This window comes from Lupinus angustifolius, chromosome LG18 (assembly GCF_001865875.1).
Source record: "Lupinus angustifolius cultivar Tanjil chromosome LG18, LupAngTanjil_v1.0, whole genome shotgun sequence".
Classification (NCBI taxonomy): Eukaryota; Viridiplantae; Streptophyta; class Magnoliopsida; order Fabales; family Fabaceae; genus Lupinus; species Lupinus angustifolius.
Genome location: NC_032026.1, coordinates 1,147,413 through 1,166,262, shown reverse-complemented (window position 1 = coordinate 1,166,262; position 18,850 = coordinate 1,147,413). Strand labels below are relative to the sequence as shown.

Sequence of the window (18,850 nt, the reverse complement as noted above, 5' to 3'; positions counted from 1 at the left end):
TTTTTTCAAAAAGATAGCACTCTGGTTGTCACAATACATCGGAACTCCACATTGCTGAATGTTTAATTCATTTATCATCCCCATAAGTCATAGAGATTCCTTAGAAGTTTCACCAATTGCCTTGTATTTTACTTTAGTTGTGGATATAGTAACAATATATTGAACTGGTTATCTCCACATGATGAAGACAATTCGTATTGTGGAGCTTCCATCATCTAAGTCTCCTACATGTTTTGAAACAACATAACTAACAATTGAAGACTTACTCTTTTGGATGCCAAATATGATATGAGGCCTATAGTTCAATTCGACTATCTGAAAATTCATTTAACTGTTTCCCGATGTTGCTTCTCGGGTTTCAACGTGTACTTGCACACTTGACTAACTGTTTGTACTAAGTTCGATATAGTGCAAACCATAACATACATCAAGCAACTCACTGCACTAACATGTGGAGCCTTTTGACATGTACTTATTCTCTTTATTTGTCTTTGGGAACTCATATAGGGAAATCTTGAAGTGATTTTCCAACGGAGTGCTTACTACTTTAGCATTGCTCATATCAATTCTCTCTAAGATCTTTTCAACATAGCTATGATGTGAGAGCCATAATTTTTTGCCTCCTTCGTCTCGGTGAATCTTCATCCTAAGAATATTCCTAACAACCCCTAAATGTTACATGTCAAAATCATTGTCAAGCATGACTTTCAGTTCATTGATATCACTCAAATGTTAGCAGCAATCAACATATTGTCCACATAAAGTAGGAGAAAAAGAAAAAAAAAAGACATCATCAAAGCTTCTCACATAAACACGACAACCATACTCACAACGCTTATAACCCAATTTTAACATATAAGTGTCAAATCACGTATATTATTGTTTGGGAGATTGGTTCAACTCATTTAGAGATTTTTTCAACTTGCATATCAAGTGATCTATATAGATGCACTAAATCCTTCTGTTTGTGTCATAAATTCCCCCCCCCCCTCTAATTCATCATGGAGAAAGGTAGTCTTCACATTCATTTGTTCTAAGTGCATGTCGTGGTTGACTATCAAAGCAAGCACTACCCTATATAAAAGTGCCCATTAACTTTTTCTCTTCTTTTTCTGATATTATTGGCTTCCTCTTGTACAATCACTTACACCCAACTACATGTTTCTTTCGCGACAATGGGACAAGCTCTCAAGTTTGGTTATTGTGTAAAGACTTCATCTCCTCTATCAAGATACTCATTCATTTTTCTTTCTCCTGGCTATTTATAGCTTCTTGAAAGATACATGGATCTCCAAACAATAGAATGTAAACCAAACAATCGAACGTACTATTCCCCCTCCTTTTCATTCCTTTGTTTTTTAACCCAACCAAACATAGCCAAATTTTCTTTCCTCAACTTTCCTTTCGTAAATCAAACATAGTTTAGTCATCCATGAAGACGTGTAAAGGTAATAATGAACATCATGCAATTATAAATGCTCTCCATAATAGTTAAAGTAAAAATAAATTACTAACATATAAGTATTCTATTATTTAATTCAAGTTGTAGTAACTTTAGGGGGTATGAATTTTCATCCCAAAATCATATATTATCACACTCGTCATTGAACTATTTCAGCAATATCATTAAGAGATGAAAAAAAGTTGTTGGATTGAGAAGGAAATAAATTCTATTACAAATATGTGTGATGATGTGAATGAGACACATTCATTGATTGACTTTGGCATCTTGTTGATTATTAAAGAGAGTAAATAAAAAACGTACTCCCTTCATGTCATGTTTTTTATATTTAAGGTTATACACATAGTTTAAGAAATTATTAAATGATATGAAAATTTGATACAAATTGATTAAGATAACCACATTGAAAACTAGGTTAAAAAGAAATGATGAAATATGAGGTAAAAAAGATGAGTAATAAATTAGGGTATAGTTGGAAAGTACAACATAAATATGTATTGAGTTTTCAAAATATCAAAAGATTTGGAATAACATGTCAAAGTTGAAAGAAGAAAAAATATAAAATGAATTGAGTAAGAAAAATGTTAAAAATTTCAACAACAAAAATTTCACTCCTTCATTCTTGAAAATGACATTTTCTCGTTTTCAGAATTTTCAGAAATGAAACTTATGTTTTATGAATTATGAAATAAAAACAATAATTAAAAAAAATGTTTTCACACTCCTTTCCTTTTGTAATTTCATTGGAAAAAGAAACAAAAAAATAACTAAACAAACACATGCTAATATCAGCAAAGAAAAATATATGTATTGACTTTGTAAAAGTTTTATACATTGTCAGTACATTATATGTTGTTCATATTTAATCATCACTCCTTTTCAAAAAGTAATACAAATGAATGATGAATATTGTGTATAAATTTTTATATTGACAATATATAAATCTTGCACGTATATCTCATATCCATATATTATTAGGGTAAAAAAGCATCATACACTATCTATCACATCTATCATTTATGTATTATCATAGTGTATGAATCTATGAGTCTTCTATCCATAGATAGAGGTTAAACTCTAACATTAAAGTCAAATGAACAATTGAAATTTACCGTGTTGTAATAGATAGAGGTTAAACTCTAACATTAAAGTCAAATGAACAATTGAAATTTACCGTGTTGTAATAGATAGAGGTTAAACTCTAACATTAAAGTCAAATGAACAATTGAAATTTACCGTGTTGTAATAGATAGAGGTTAAACTCTAACATTAAAGTCAAATGAACAATTGAAATTTACCGTGTTGTAATAGATAGAGGTTAAACTCTAACATTAAAGTCAAATGAACAATTGAAATTTACCGTGTTGTAATAGATAGAGGTTAAACTCTAACATTAAAGTCAAATGAACAATTGAAATTTACCGTAATGTTATTACAACCGGACTAGACTGAATATTTTGACAGGTTTGATTGCTGACTGAACTTGAAAATGACCATGGTTTGTAGTCTTAACCGAATGAGGGCTGAACCACTTTGAACCGGGAAAATTCTGGTTCAACTATATTAACTCAGGAAGTAAACCGGATGGTTCAATTAAAAAATTAAAAAAAATAGAACACCAATCAAATATTTTGTTTTACTTTTGGTCCAAAAAGGTTAATAGATGTTACTTCAATATAATTACACATAATTATTAATTATATAAAACTTTATATTTACGTACAATTATATATTCATGGATAAAAATTATTAATTATGTATAAAATCACCAGGTCAGACCGAACAATTTAACCGTTTAAACCAATTAAACCTAATACGAGACATCTTTCGATTTAACATTCGGTTTTTGTTTCACAACATTGATTCACGGTTTTTTAGTGGTTGACGCAATCCACTTCTAAAGTTACATAATTAAAATCAATTATTATAATTGTAGGTTCAATTAAATAAGGAGGAACGAAATTATCATAAAATAATATTTAAATAGCATTATTTTTTGAAATGGGACACTACAGACTTAGGAAAGTGGAAGAGAGCCTTAAAACATTCCCCACCGTCCGATCTGCTCATATTTTAATGATGTTTCTGTTAACACTGCCACGGTTTGCATCTCGCGAATCTATGCCACCAGATCGGGATGATATTCTCTCTATTAATAGAGAAGCAAATACTATAAAAATACGAAAAAAAATAATATATTAAGACATTCTTATCATTTTATATATAATGGAATAACATTTTTACAATTAAAAATACAAGTAAAATAAGTATTTGTTTCTTTATTAATAGAAAAGATCATTGTTCCACCATATCATGGTTCAACTTTCTAACCATGACGCGTAGTAGAAGAGTCTACTCACTGACACTGTACTTAGTGGAACCACATTTAACCCGACACAAACCTCTGCACTCTGGACCTCTGTTATTTATGCTGAAAAGTATACGGATTTGTTATTTAAAATATATCTCATGTCAATAAAAATATTGTATTTCAATTAAAAAATCAAATATTTATTAATTTTTTATTTTTATTTTAATTTATTGATTTGAAACATGATTTAAAATATATGTACATCTGTTGTCTGCCACTATATGTACTATTAATTATAATTAATAAGAAAAATAATTAATTATTAAATTTTTAACTTAAATATAATTTTTAACAAATCATAAGTTAGTAATACATACAGTGTTGTAACTTATAAGATAATAAATATGCATTTAAAATATAGTTTATGACTACAAATCCTTTTCTACAACATTCTAGAACATATTAGTATTATTACAACTTTAAAACCTAAAAAGTTTTATATATTAACAATTTAATAGTTTTGAACTTGATAAAAGTAAAATTTTATATATTGTGATTATATTATTAATTATTTAAGAGTGGTTAAATATGAACAGTAGATAATATAATAAGAGTATAAAATTCTTTGATTATTGTCAATATATATACTTTTTCTCTAGTATTAATCCTTTAATTATAATTGTTTATGTATTTTTTAGGTGTGTATAATAGAAATCAAATTATTTTTCTCCTACTTTATATTATTTGTTTTGGACCAATTACTATTAGGGACAATGATCTCTTTTCCTCAAGTATGTTCCTAAGTTTGTCATGAATGAAACAAAATGAAATAAAAATAGAATAAATATTTAAAAATTTTTAACTAGTATAATTTATTTTGATTGATTCATAACATACTTGAGAATACCAGGATCATTGTCTAATTATTAGACCAGTAATGTAAAGTGTAAATGATTGAAAATAAAATTTATTTTGTTCTCATTGTTTCAGAGGGTGTGAGGTTAATACTTACGATTTAATATGTATACATTGACAGTATAAATGTTTTTTACACTGTCAGTCAATCATTCACCATTGATTTATTAACAATCACTGACTCTCAAATAAAAGTAATACAAATTAATGGTGGATGTACTGACAGTGTAAAAAACTTTACACTAATAGTGCATTGATTTTAAATTATAATACTTATACTACTATTAGTATAGTGGAAAATAGAAGTTGGAGTTATTAAATCAATTTGTCTAGAGAGGAGTGGAAGTCACTAATCTGCGTCAAAACCAAGTGGGGTGAATCATTATGATTTACTTAGGGAATGAGGAAAAGTAATTATTTTATTTGCTTTTTTTAAAGGAATAGTTACCTTGTATAAAAGGTAATTGGAGCATCATGGTGTTCTTTTTGAGCAATCTGTTGTAGTATAAAGTGTGTTATTCCATGTGACACAACTTATAATTGGTTGAAAAAACGTATTTAAGTTCAAAAAGTAAAGATTAAATATTTTTCTGACCAATCATAAATAGCAGTACATTGAGTGGTACACTTTTATGGAACATCAGATATTCACTCGATGTTCTTAGGTGGTGTAGTTATTTTTTTGGGTATATATCTTCACTATGTGGATAAAAAACTGGAATGTGTCTATCAACGTCAACAATTGTTATTCTTAAAAATTAGATTATTAACATTTTATTCTATTTAAAGATCCGATATAATTTTAATATTATTAGTTTAAGGGATAAACTTACCAAGTAACAAAATTAGGATTTTGTAATGCTAAGAAGATAGTTTTTAAGATTTGAATAGATGATAACCTATTACAAAAGAAAGGAAACAAATATTATAGAGTGAAGATCTACTTATTCTCCATTCTAGCCATTTATTTTATAGATATATATAGTTTACATACTAATTGAAATTATTGGGTTTTCTTAAAATTGATGCCTAAAATAAGAATGAAATTTAAAAACTTATTTTGGAGTAAGTGAATACCTCCTCAGTATTATAATACATTATTTAGCATGGTCCATGTTCCCATGAAGTGGCACTTTATTTTGAGTATCCGCATGCATACGGAAAAGTGCTACGGAGTGTTAATTTCAGCTCAACCATCCACGCTTTGGTACGGCCACAAATTCTTTACCACCTTCTAGATTTCCACCCGATACCGAAATATGCACAATAATATATCATCTATTTTATAATTATATATTATCCTACTAAATCTTTATGTATTTTATAATATTTATCTACTTTATAACATTACCCTACAAAAATTTGTAACAGAAGATATATAATTTTTCAATGATAAATTCATTTAGCCATGGCCTCTTATCTCATTTATCTCTCTTTACTTTATTAAATAATTCAACTCCATTTTATGTATTAACTCTAAAAAAAAGATGACAAAAATATTGTGATCTATGGTTATTAGTAATCATGGCCGATTTATAAGGGTGTTAGCAAATGAGACATCTTCTATCTCAAAGTATGTATCATTCTATTTGTCATTGCAATTTGTTTTAAAGTCTCAATTTTTTTGAACTTTAATATTTAAACTTCATATATAGTTAAATTAGGGGCCCAAATTTCTCTCTCTCACTAAACCTACAAGTTTTTGTTCTTAATTTATGTTTTCATTGAATTTTTACAACCACCCTTAAAAAAAATACCGATTCATGACAAAAATGTTGAATATAAAATTAAAATACCATTTAAAAAATATGGCTTGATTCATAAAAACAAAACTTGATACTACACCTAGGTACTTAGATTTGATAAAAGCACCTTCCTCATGAAAAAGCTCTTTATTTCAAGTTAAGGAATAAAAGCATAACACACTTTTATTTAAACTAGAAAAATCAATGGAATCTATAAAGCCAAATATTGACACATGCTAACATAACTTTTTCTATTATAGTAACAAACAAAAAGAAAAAAATAGCTTTAATTAATTTTGTTAACATATGTGGAATCTTAGCTTTGATGTTAACGTGTTTATTTTGGGTGGGGATATATGTGGCTAATGTTTAATAGACCTAAGTTGTGGAAAAGATAATTCTAAAAATAAGAAAATATAACAAAAAATATGAGACTCCTTTTGCTAACATTCAACCTATTTTGGCATAAAAATGACAAATTGATAATGAATGAATCAGGCTGAGTAGTCTTTTAAAAAATCCTACATAGCTCTAGTTTCCAGAAGTTTATAAATAGTGAGTATAAAATATTTTTGTTCCACTATTTCACTTCATTTTGATAAAAATTGAGTTCTATTATTCCAGTTTTATGTACTTAACCCGGTACCATTAATATAATTTTCAAGTTAATACAAACATAAATAGGCAATTAACCAGAGTCTGAATAACTTAGTGTATATGGAAAAGATGCAGCCAAAACATAAAAAAAAATAGGGGAAAATTATTTATGATTTATATTTTATAATATTTAATTCTTTTATTTATAATTTATATTTTATAATATTTGATTCTTAAGAGTTAAGAGAGAGAAAAGTAATAGAATAATATATTAACAATACATATAAACTCAACAAATATATAACAAAAATGAATGGATAATATTATTACAACATTATTTATCATTTATATTAAGTAATTGAACAATATGTTAATTGTGTGTAAATATTTACGGTAACAATGTATATAAATGATATAACTATTCATGCATTAATCTTTTGAAACCAAACCCAGATCTAAAATTTTCATTAACCATAGAAATTTTCATTGATCACTAAAATTTGATCAACATAATAAGAAACAAAGCTTAAGAATAAGTTCTAAAACATCTCATTGTAACCCATTTTTTTATTAGAAATGGATTCAAGGATGATTAGAACAAAAAAAAAAGCTACATTATTCACACACCAAGACTTTGAAAAATGAATCAAACCTTCGTTTTCTGCAACAAAGGAGTAAAAGCTAGAATCTTTTCCTTACAAGGATCAAAACCCAAATCAGAAATAATATTCTGAAAATCTTGAACAGAAAATTTTCCAAATTTGTTTTCATCTTTATAAAGGTAGTTAACGATGTTGTTGAAGAACCCTACTTGACATGGTAGAACCAAACCACCGTTGAAAATGAAACCGAACTCTTCTTCGGATTGTTTAAGGAGACTCGCGAAGATTGGGAGGTTAAGGAAACGCGCTGGGATAACAAAACGCTGTCGTTCTGGTCCAACGTAGATGAAGAGAAAACCTGAGGGAGGAAGTGGAGATGAAACGGTGTCGTTTAAGGTACGATTACGAAGAAGAGTGAGTTGTTTCCAACGCGTGAGAAGCTGTTTCAGACGCGCGATTTGGCGAATCTTATCACCTGCCATTGAAAGAGTGAGAGAGAGAGAGAAGAGAGTGTGTGAGTTTTTGATTTAAAGGTTGGAATTGGAGTTAAGTTTATCTTGTTTTCAATATTTTGGTCTGATTTTTAGGAAAAAGATTAGCATGAGAGTTTAGAATTGAGATCTTCTCTATCCTTTATTTAGTTATCTCCCGAATAATGAACTAATCTTTTTTTCCTAGGGTATCTGTCTCTTCCAATAAACGTGACTCACATGAGTTGATTATTTAATTTTTTTTGGTCATAAGATTTATTGGAGTCTTTGCTATACTTATATTGATTAGAATTAATTACACATGTTAGTATTAACGATGTGTTTGTCTAGTAGCGTAAGACCTTATTAAATCACTAAAATGCCAAAAAGTTAATGATTGAATTTCTAGGAACGATACACTTGTCGAAGTGATACTCTCGTTGGGAAGGGCCCAAAAGAGATCAGTTCATTATCAATGTTGATAGTACCAAAAAGAATTGATTGATTGGAAATATAGAGATAGAATTATTTTAGGAGAGATGATTTCTTAAGGGAATTTATTGTGGGAATTTTAAAATTCAATCATGTGTTACGAATTTGTAGGATCTCATCTTTTATTCAAAAAAGAAGGATCTTATCTTTGTAAATCAACCATGCGTTTTTTTTGTGCTAAAATATAAACCCGTTAAAAAATACTAACAAATCAATGACATATTTTTTAATAATAAATAAATAGGGGCCATTATTTCAGGAATTCACTTTTAATTTACTTTTACTTTATCATCTATGAAAAAGGAATTATGATATTCATAACTAGAACTTTCCTGGTTGAGTAAAGGTCTAGTTTGCTCATTTGAAATAATTTTTCCACTTTATTTAGTCTTTGAACAAAATAAATTAACCATATAAAGCTTGAAATTTCTTTTACAAGACACAACTTGGTCTCCAAAGGAAAAAAAAACATCAAATTGGCTCTATTTTTTAGGAAAATCTGATCTTTCAATATTTTTGTGGAATATTTAGTTCCTATAAAATTGGGATGAAATTGGATAAAGTAGAAATTTTCAATAATTGTTTATCTTATAAAATAATTTTTTGGGAGCTATTTGGTAACTTTGTTTCAAAGAGTAAGTTACTTTTAAATATTCTTCATGAACTAATTAATGACTTTATTGTAACAAAAAACATAATGACTTTATTTTCTTCATCTATATATAAAAAAGGATTGAGCAAAATTTCCAACAGCCAAGTTGATTTTGTATTGTTCCACCCCGGTCTAAAAGACATGTCATGGTCGGGCCAGAAATATAGATGCCAACCTAATGTTCGGCAAGACAAATCCATTCATAACACCCTTGAATCTTGACCGGATAACCAAACAATTCTGAAAGATATGTTATTGACCAAACGTGATCTGGACAATAGTACAAGGACCATGTTTATTATCCCCTGCCACACCGTCTAGACAACACAGACCTCTGCCGCGAATCGCATGTCATGTGCACACTACACCTACTTTCTAACAGACGACAAGGACAACCAAATAATACGGCTACTCGACCTACCACAGACTATAAGTCAACTATCCATCGGGTACGAACCTGACAGAATCGTTCAACACAGGTAAAATCAACCCTTGCTTATCTAGAACTGGCCCAAAAGGGCTAGATGGTCGATTGGATAAACCACATTTGCTAGAGAATATTTCATGCACCTCTATACTATAAATAAAGGCCTCCCTCCATAAGGAAGTTACTCTTGATCTTAACTCTCTCACTTACTAGTAAATTATGTATTCTCTTACGTCCTTCATTTACTGATTTGAGCATCAGAGAAGCTTTTGAGATACCTTCTCAAATGCTTCTAAACAGATCTCATACATCATTCATGAAGACTCTCAACCCAACTGAAACCCAACTAGACCTAATCTTACATATCAGAAGAAAACGTACTTTGTTGTTTTCTACGTAGCAATAAATAATTTATATAAATTACTTCAAGTAATTTTTAGTTTTGAGTTTTGAAATTTGTAAAAATCAAAACCACTTTCCAGTTTTATAATTCAAGTATCAATTTTTTATGTTTATAGTTTTCAAAACTTATTTCAATACTTATTATTCTTGCCATCCTATCATGTATTTTTATCATTGCTATTATTTAGTGAGAACTTCCACCACTCTCGGTCTTCCACCACCTTAATTGGTAGCCTATTTTATCACCAATGTCACCACATGAAGCTCTACACCATCGCCTTGTGATACCCTTTACTACAACCACCACATATGGTTGTCGTGGTTGAGATGATGTTAACCGATAAATTAGTCAATAAATTATTAAATTAGTGTGCTGCAAATAATTATAAAAGATTATTGAATTGATAATAGTTTTTCAACTAAAAATTATTATTCTAAATTTACTTAAAAAAGTTTGATTGATTTGATTATACTAAAACTAACTAAATGATCTGATTAAACTAACTAATATTAAGATTAGATTTTACTATTTACTATTCATACACATTCGATACAATAACACTTATTCATCTAACCAACCATGATTCTATCACAAACGATGAAATATCAATTATTCTAAATGCTAATTTCTATGTCTAGCAACTTTACTCACGAGATAAAGAATCATGATTCATAAAACATATCTATATGTCTAGCAACTATGTTTGTGAAATTGAGATTTTAATGCATCGCCTCAATTATAATGGTCGTCATTGTCTTGGTTATATTAATAGCTCATTAATATTAATATGTCTAGCAACTATACTAACAAAACAAAAAATTATAAATCATTAATATACCTCTATGTCTAGCAACTATGTTAACAAATTTGAGAGTTATTTTAGTATTCATATGATTCTACGTCTAGCAACCATATCAACACATGTAAAAATATGGCAAATTAGTATAAATTTATGTCTAGTAATTATACCAAAATGATGAGCTATTATAATCAGAATTAGAATGAAGATTTCTCCATCCATTCACAATACAAATTCATACAAAAACAATATCAACCTAAAGTAAGCATTAAGTACATAAACAACTCATAAGAATCAAAACATAATGAATATATATTAATTGAATCAAAATGTATTCATCAAGTGAATATTTCATCCAATCCCAACAAGGAAGGAGTTTAGTTACACATTGTCATGGTAACTAAACACAAAGAAAAGAAGAAGAAAAGCTCATAGGAAAAGAAATTATCTCCTCAACAATCATAAATAAGCTTCTCTAATCTTTCCCCCTACTTATACACCTTAATTGAAGCTAAACTAGCCTAAGGAACTAAGAATTTTCGAGTAAAAAGTGTTATGCTAGGATGTATGTCTCTAATGCCTAATTTGATCCATTTTTAAAGAGTCTGAATTTTACATTATTCACCCAAATCAGGAAATTCAATGGGTGCAAGTTTCTTCTAGTCAACCTCGACTTTTCACCTAGCCAGTTGCGCCAAGCGAAACTTTCCAATTTCTAGAATAGTAGCTACACCATAATTTCTCCCCAATTTCGCTCAACTAATGGATTGTATTGAACGTGGCCTCCAAGTCCTACTAGATTTGTTGGGCGTGACTTCTACGTTGGGCCCAAGATGCTTTTATGTGAAAATTTGACTTTTTGCACCAGTTTCTCCAGTTTTGACATGCACAAACACTTTAAAGGGTAAAATATGACAATTCACAGAATAGTTAAGTTTAAGTGTAATTTGTCGATAATTGGTCTAGTCTGAGTTAAAGTATCATAAAAATGACATTTCAAGTATGGTGTTTTAGCATTTATCAACTCTCCTAAACTTAAAACTTTGTTTGTCCCCAAACAAAAGTCCAAGCTAGAATTTTTCAAAACATGCTTAGGTTTTTAAAAGTACAAGTTACAATAAGATGAACATAAGATGAACATGACATGAAACTCAACTAAACCTCGATCACACCTCTACATAATCGGAGAAGCTAGAACAATGAATTCAATTTATTAAGGTAATAAATGATATCCACAAGGAAGATATATCATACTCAGCTATATAACCAAAGTAAAAATTATGAACAAATAATTCATACATCATTCAATGAGTTAATGCATTTCTCTCAAAGTGTTTAACTTGGTCTCTCAAGTACTATATGTCTTTCATTAGCATGCATTCAACAAACATCAAAATCAATTTAGTATTGTCTAATAAACCATTATTAGTATGCAATATGAATCACTAAGATGTTTATTATGATTATAATTAGGTTGTGTTAAAAATAACATGAATTTTCTGAATAACAAAGAATTTAGTCTTTATTATGGATTGAAAAGTAATCTTAATCTTTATCATGGTATATGTATTTTAAAAGATATTATTTTAAAAGATATTTTTATGACGAACTCGATATATAATATATGATGTATGTTATAGTGACATATCAAAGAAAAAAGTAATATAAATTAATTTTTATATCATTTTTATTTAGAGTGAAATTACACTTTTAACTTTAAAATTGAAACGAAAAAATAAAATCTCACTCTAGATACATACCGATAGAATTATGCAGCTATTAGGTAGAGCTTAGAGTGTTCCATATTGCGTAGAGAAAAAAATGTATGCACTGACAATGTATGAGTTTTATACACTGTTGTTGTATCCTCTATTATTAATTTTTAATTATTGTTGACTTTTTAGAAAAAGTAATCCAAATAAATGGTGAATAATGTAGTGCATATATATAAATTTTTACACCATCAGTATATACATCTCACACTCTATTGGGTAACCTTCACTGGAAAAGGAACCGTTTCTTGTTATTTAATGTGGCTAATTATAGTAATTAAAGGGTACAATGATGTTGCAAAATAATATTTTAACTAAGAAAAACTTTAGTAACACATGAAATATGCTTATTTGACCGAACAAATACACCGTGTATATATACATATAATGACAATGCATGAGTTTTATATATGGTTAATACATCATTCACTATTCATGTTTTATCATTATTAACTCTTTAAATAAATAATATTAATGAGTGATGAATGATGTATTGACCGAATATAAATCTTTGCACTGACAGTACATAGATATTACACTCTAATCATAATGAAATGATAAAAACTGTGTAAACTTAAATAAACTTATATGTAACTATGTATAAGTAACATTGATATAGAACCGTTTGCTTATACTTAATCTCACTTTGCTAAAATGGTTTCAATAGAGTCACTCAAATATCTTCTTCTCTTCCTTTCTTGCATCTCTACCACTCATGTCTCTTCCCTCAACATAGGACCTCAAACATCTATTTCTATGGTTCGATTATTGCTTCATTAAATCAAGGTTGTTAAGAAAAAATGTGCTTATACTTTGTTTTTTATTTCTTTATTTGCAGATCAAAAAGTGCAGCAGAAAATGTGAGTCAAGGTTTTGTTCAGGTATAGTCTAATAATATTCCTTTTTTTTCTTACATAATTTTTTTATGTGATGGATTAAGGTTTTAATTTGTTTATGATGTGTGACACACAAAAAATGTTACATGTGATAATGGAATGAAGTGGCTCCATTGTTGAAGTATGGAAAGTACTGTGGGATTCAATATAGTGGGTGTCCTGGGGAAACACCTTGTGATGATCTTGATGCATGTTGTATGATGCATGATCAATGTGTTCAAGACAATAACTGTGAGTTCTATACATCATTAATTACTTTCTTCATTCACATATCTTATATTTTTAGAGTCTGACTCCTCTATGTTATTATTAGAGAAGGCAATGTATATTTAAGATTATTATAATATATGATAAAAATAATGTTTCAATGGTCTAGGTATTTTGTTTTTTTCTAAATTAAATATTTTTAAAAAAATAACTCATCTCACATTCTAAGTATGGGAGAGGAATCTATTTCATATTTTTAGGGGAGAGATCCACTTACTCTCCATCTTAGCCATTAATTCTAGGAAAATTCAATGGTTTTAATTAGTGAATAGATCTAAATTATTAGATGTTCATAGAATTGATGAATTGATGACTATGATAAAGTCTTTAAACTTACTCCCGGAGTAAGTGGAGTTGGGATACTCTTTATTAACGAAGAGGCAATTACACCCAAAACAAGAGAAATCATGTAATATGATTTGATACTTTTATCCTTAAAATATATTAGTATGACATTTTTATCCCTATATATAAGTGCAAAAGTGATCATTTGCCTCTCCATTGATAAAAAAGATACAAACTCGAGTACGTGGATCTCCACTCATATTATAATGGCTATGTTTCCACATTTATTCATGCTGTTTATAGATAAAAGTAGAATTTAACCAAAACCACCACCCTTCTAAATTTATCAAAATTTGATTTTAGTCTATATATTTTATTTGGTTTTGATTTTTATATATTCCAAAATTTTGGTTTTAGTTTCGGATAATGGGACTAACACTCACATATGACATATTATACTAATTGAGGATGTTGCCAACTGTGATGTAATTAGAGACTAAAAACTAAAAATAAATAAATTGGATACTAAAATTAAAATTTTCTATATTTGTATGGATTAAGAATATATTCAAAGCTAGAGTAGAACCACTTATTATCTCACAAACCACCCAAAAAAATAATGTTTCTTAAAATTGAAATAAGTTGGGGTTGTTATATCATTTTTAAGAGTTATGGGTTGGTAGATAACTTTCTTAAGCATAATTTAAGGGATTTGATCATTGGTGTGTTTGATTGGGAGTGGTTGTGATTTTTTAGCTCAAAAAAATTAGTGTCCTCTAGATTAATCTTGAGTTTCACAAGTTAACATAATTTAAGGATAAAATCTTGGGATTCAATAAATTTGATTAAAGTCATAAAGTGTACTATTTGTTTATTTGAGTGCCCATGATCAGAGACATAAAAAACTTGGCATCTTCAACTACTTTCCCTAAAAATGGTAAAAAAAAAAACTTTTTATGCTTTGATATTGATCCATTTAAAAAAGTCAAATACTTTTTTTTATTAAGGTTAGAAGATAGGTGAATATGCACACATGTATATGCCTATGTTTTAATTTGTGTTAAGAAAGGTATGGTTATGTTATTAATTGCAAAATAACTATGGTGTTATATATGTAGATGATTACCTAAGTCAAGAGTGCAGCCAAAGAATGATGAAATGTATGAATGAGTTTAAGAACTCAGAAGCTCCTACGTTCAATGGAAACAAATGTAAAGTGGATCATGTTATTGAACTTATCAATGAAGTCATGGAAGCTGTTTTGATACTTGGAAGAGTCTTCCCAAAACCCTAGAGTAATATATAATATATTACACAATCCAACAATAAAAATTAAACCGAACGAGAATCCTGACAAGTATATGCTTTTCTCTTTGTTTTTAATGAAAAATGTAATTTTATTATTATTACAAGGATAAATATGTTATTACAAATTGTATTTTCCTTTGTTTTTTGAACTACCAGTCTTTCTATTAACGGAGAAGATTCTAACCCCGATAAATCACAATTACCTTCAGTTGCAAATTATGATGGCAAAATAAAAATTAGTACTCAAAATTTTTGTCTCACTCTCATGCAAATCATTTTCTCTTATTGGAAACTTGACATATTTTCTTATATCATAAAACCTATAGTTTGTTTGTGCTATAGAAATAGAAGACTGATTTTGCTTGCATGTACCAATTTATCTAAACAAAGCAAAGAAAATGCTGAATAAAGGGGGGGAAAAACATCATTTATATGTTTTTTTTTTTCAAATTAAAGAACATATATTTCTTTATTATCCATTCCAAAACCACAACAAAGAGGGGGTAAACAAATGCATCCTTAAAGAAAGGACCTCACTCATGTATCATTCTTCTTTCTTTGCTATAATATTTGGGGCATAGAGCCATATAGATATGAAAACATGACATGTAAAATTAACTAGACCAAAGGGTAATGTAATACAATGATATATAAAACTATAATGAAAATATATATTTTTAATGCCCATGGCCATTGGTCATATTCTTCATGGTTTCAAATCTTGGACCCTTTTCACCAAACTTAGTGTTTCCATAAAGCTTCAAATAGTCTCCAAAACTGAAATTTGTTGGGTATAAGAGCCTAGGAGCTGGTGAAATAATGGCATCACCATTTGGATTATAGAAAGTAGCAATGGAGATTCTACTTCCATTCATATCAGGCATGACCCTATGAACAATACTCTTATATAAACCATTGCTTATAACTTCAACTTGATCACCAATATTGACAAAAATAGCATTGTTTTTTGAGGGTGGAATCTCAACCCATTTACCATCTTTGAAGAATTGTAAGCCAGGAACTTGATCATCTTGAAGAAGCAAGATGATACCACCAGCATCAGTGTGTTCTCTAAGTCCTCTAACTAGGTCTAAGTGTGGACATTGAGGGTACTTAGCCACTTTTGTTCCTATTGCTGGACCTTTGTTACTTCCAGAAAATAGTTGCTTTATGTGATTCTTGTCCAAACCTAGGTTTTCACTCATGAGTTGTGATAACTTCTCTGCTAGCTCAATGAGTTGTGCAATGTACTTATCCATTGTTTTGCTGCATTTAATACAATATACTTAATTAATATTATCTTTGGTCTGAATCCTCTTCGATACTAGAAAATTCAATACTAGAATGTGATGCTACAATGGGTTGAATGATTTATAAAAAATAACGTAAAATATATACGTTAATTTTATTTTTAAAGACACATATCATCATCTTATCTAATACCGACCTCTACGGTACTAAAGAGAATATGGATTAGTAGCATTTGATAGACATGTCAGAACATGTATAAAATTGATTAGTTTTGTGAATATAATAAAATAATAACCAAATTTTAGTCTTTTACTAGGTAAGGTAAGTTTGATACATAGATTAAATGACGCTATAAAAGTTGAAAGTTGTGTCGAGGAATTAAACAATCAATATATTTTTTTATAAAATCTCTATCATATAAAAGAACGTGGTAAATATAATAAAACATCACGTTGATAGACATGTACAAAACAAAAAATAGTTTTGTTCCATGTCTAATAAATTTTGTAAATAAAATAGAAAGTAACAAAACACAACAAGTAACATTTTGTTTCCACAAAAAAGATGGAACCAATTTATCCTACTCTATCAATGTTTTGTCAAGTTCCATCATGCTCTATTCTTGCATTAAGCACTACTAAAGGAATGATGATTAACTGTTCCATATTTTGTGTCCTAATGTGTTTCAATCCAATAATATTTTCATGTTATTTGGTGGAATATGATTAACGTGAACATACAAGAAGTTTTCGGACAAAGGATCCTAATTCATACCAAACGACAGTAACAGGAACTTTATTTAGATCTCACTACTCTGCATGGTTTTGTCTATCTCAAATATCATGTCATAAATCCACACAGCAAGATTCAATCGTATGGTAGTATGTTGGAAAGTAAGTCACATATCGTCTACTTCATTCTTTTATATATAATTTAAATACTTATTAGACTACTCCTCTTATTATCAAATTGTTCGAAATGGAATCTTTAACACAATCATAAGTCACAGAGACAAAGAGAGAGAGAACATTGCTATTTTTAGAAGCCAAAAATGTTGGAATAACTCACCAAAGATCCTTAGAGAGATTAGGAATTTGATTAATGTTAGAAGTAGGATGATGCCAAATAAAGAAAGCACTTTCCCAATCTATATCAGACAAGTTTTGCTGTTTCTCCAACTTCTTCACTATTTCAGATTGGTAAAACTTTTCCTTCAGATTTTCCTCATAGTATGTATTAATCAACTCCTTCACTTTCTCCATCAACTCAATATCTATTTCATGGTTCTCAATCTGCACAACCATTGTTACATAAAAAACTTTAGAGAATTCATAAAGGGAAAAAATAAAAGTGGTATTAAACTATACAAAATTTCATTATATATACCACAAAAAAACCCCATTTTTCACAAGCTTCATGCAATAGTGCCATGGTTTCACCTCTCTTATCACCATTGAGGTTGCTGAAATCTATCACAGGAATTTCCATATCTAAACAATACACTTAGTATTTGTTTGGTGAAGATATCTTATGATAGGACTCGTATATATAGTGCTAGATAAGATTTAAACCTATGTTAATATTATAATTTGAGTGTAATTAATTATTTTTATAGTCTATAGTTAACTAATACTAATAATAATAATGATTGGACATTTTTGTTTTAGTGCCCCAAGAATGGCGACAATGATGCTTAAGCCATTTCATTGCTAGCATGTGATTGTGTACAATTTTTTATTCTTATGTTCCAATAGTCAACAGATTTTCCCTTGTATACAAAATTTTGGTTCTTTTATTTCTCAAAGCAAAACTAGTGCACTTTTTTTGAAGTCTAATTTTCATTTATCCCTCCTAGTGAACATAAATTTGGTCTCTTAAATACTATTTCATACGATGTCATACACTAATGATAATAAAGCTTTATATTTTTTAATTAATATGATATATTTTAATTGGCATATAATAACGTATGAGAGATAATCTAGAACAATAACTTTATGTTCTCCATAATGATTCACACATAAAAATATCCTAACTAACTATAATTATTTTCAAGAACAAGGGTGTCATATGTATAACCAAATGAGTGAAAAAAATTATCTTTATAAAACAAAGTGAAATTCGACAAACTTTTAAGTTGAATAACACAACTGCTTAATATAATCTTTACCTTTTATTTGACTTATGACCAATTAA

The 18,850-nt window shown here is 28.8% G+C and overlaps 3 protein-coding genes across 3 annotated transcripts; 1 reads left to right on the top strand and 2 right to left on the bottom strand.

The window, feature by feature from the left end:
- LOC109332636 (auxin-responsive protein SAUR21-like) lies at positions 7,483 to 8,168 on the bottom strand. The gene has a single exon (XM_019567647.1). It carries the CDS (start codon positions 8,112 to 8,114, stop codon positions 7,677 to 7,679), a length of 438 nt encoding a protein of 145 aa, XP_019423192.1. The 5' UTR covers positions 8,115 to 8,168; the 3' UTR covers positions 7,483 to 7,676.
- LOC109332456 (phospholipase A2-alpha-like) lies at positions 13,302 to 15,404 on the top strand. The gene is made up of 4 exons (XM_019567438.1): positions 13,302 to 13,406; positions 13,486 to 13,528; positions 13,649 to 13,774; positions 15,214 to 15,404. Exons 1-4 carry the CDS (start codon positions 13,302 to 13,304, stop codon positions 15,387 to 15,389), a joined length of 450 nt encoding a protein of 149 aa, XP_019422983.1. The 3' UTR covers positions 15,390 to 15,404.
- LOC109333359 (1-aminocyclopropane-1-carboxylate oxidase 1) lies at positions 15,839 to 18,176 on the bottom strand. The gene is made up of 3 exons (XM_019568819.1): positions 18,041 to 18,176; positions 17,723 to 17,946; positions 15,839 to 16,669 (listed from the first exon to the last, which is right to left on the bottom strand). Exons 1-3 carry the CDS (start codon positions 18,140 to 18,142, stop codon positions 16,081 to 16,083), a joined length of 915 nt encoding a protein of 304 aa, XP_019424364.1. The 5' UTR covers positions 18,143 to 18,176; the 3' UTR covers positions 15,839 to 16,080.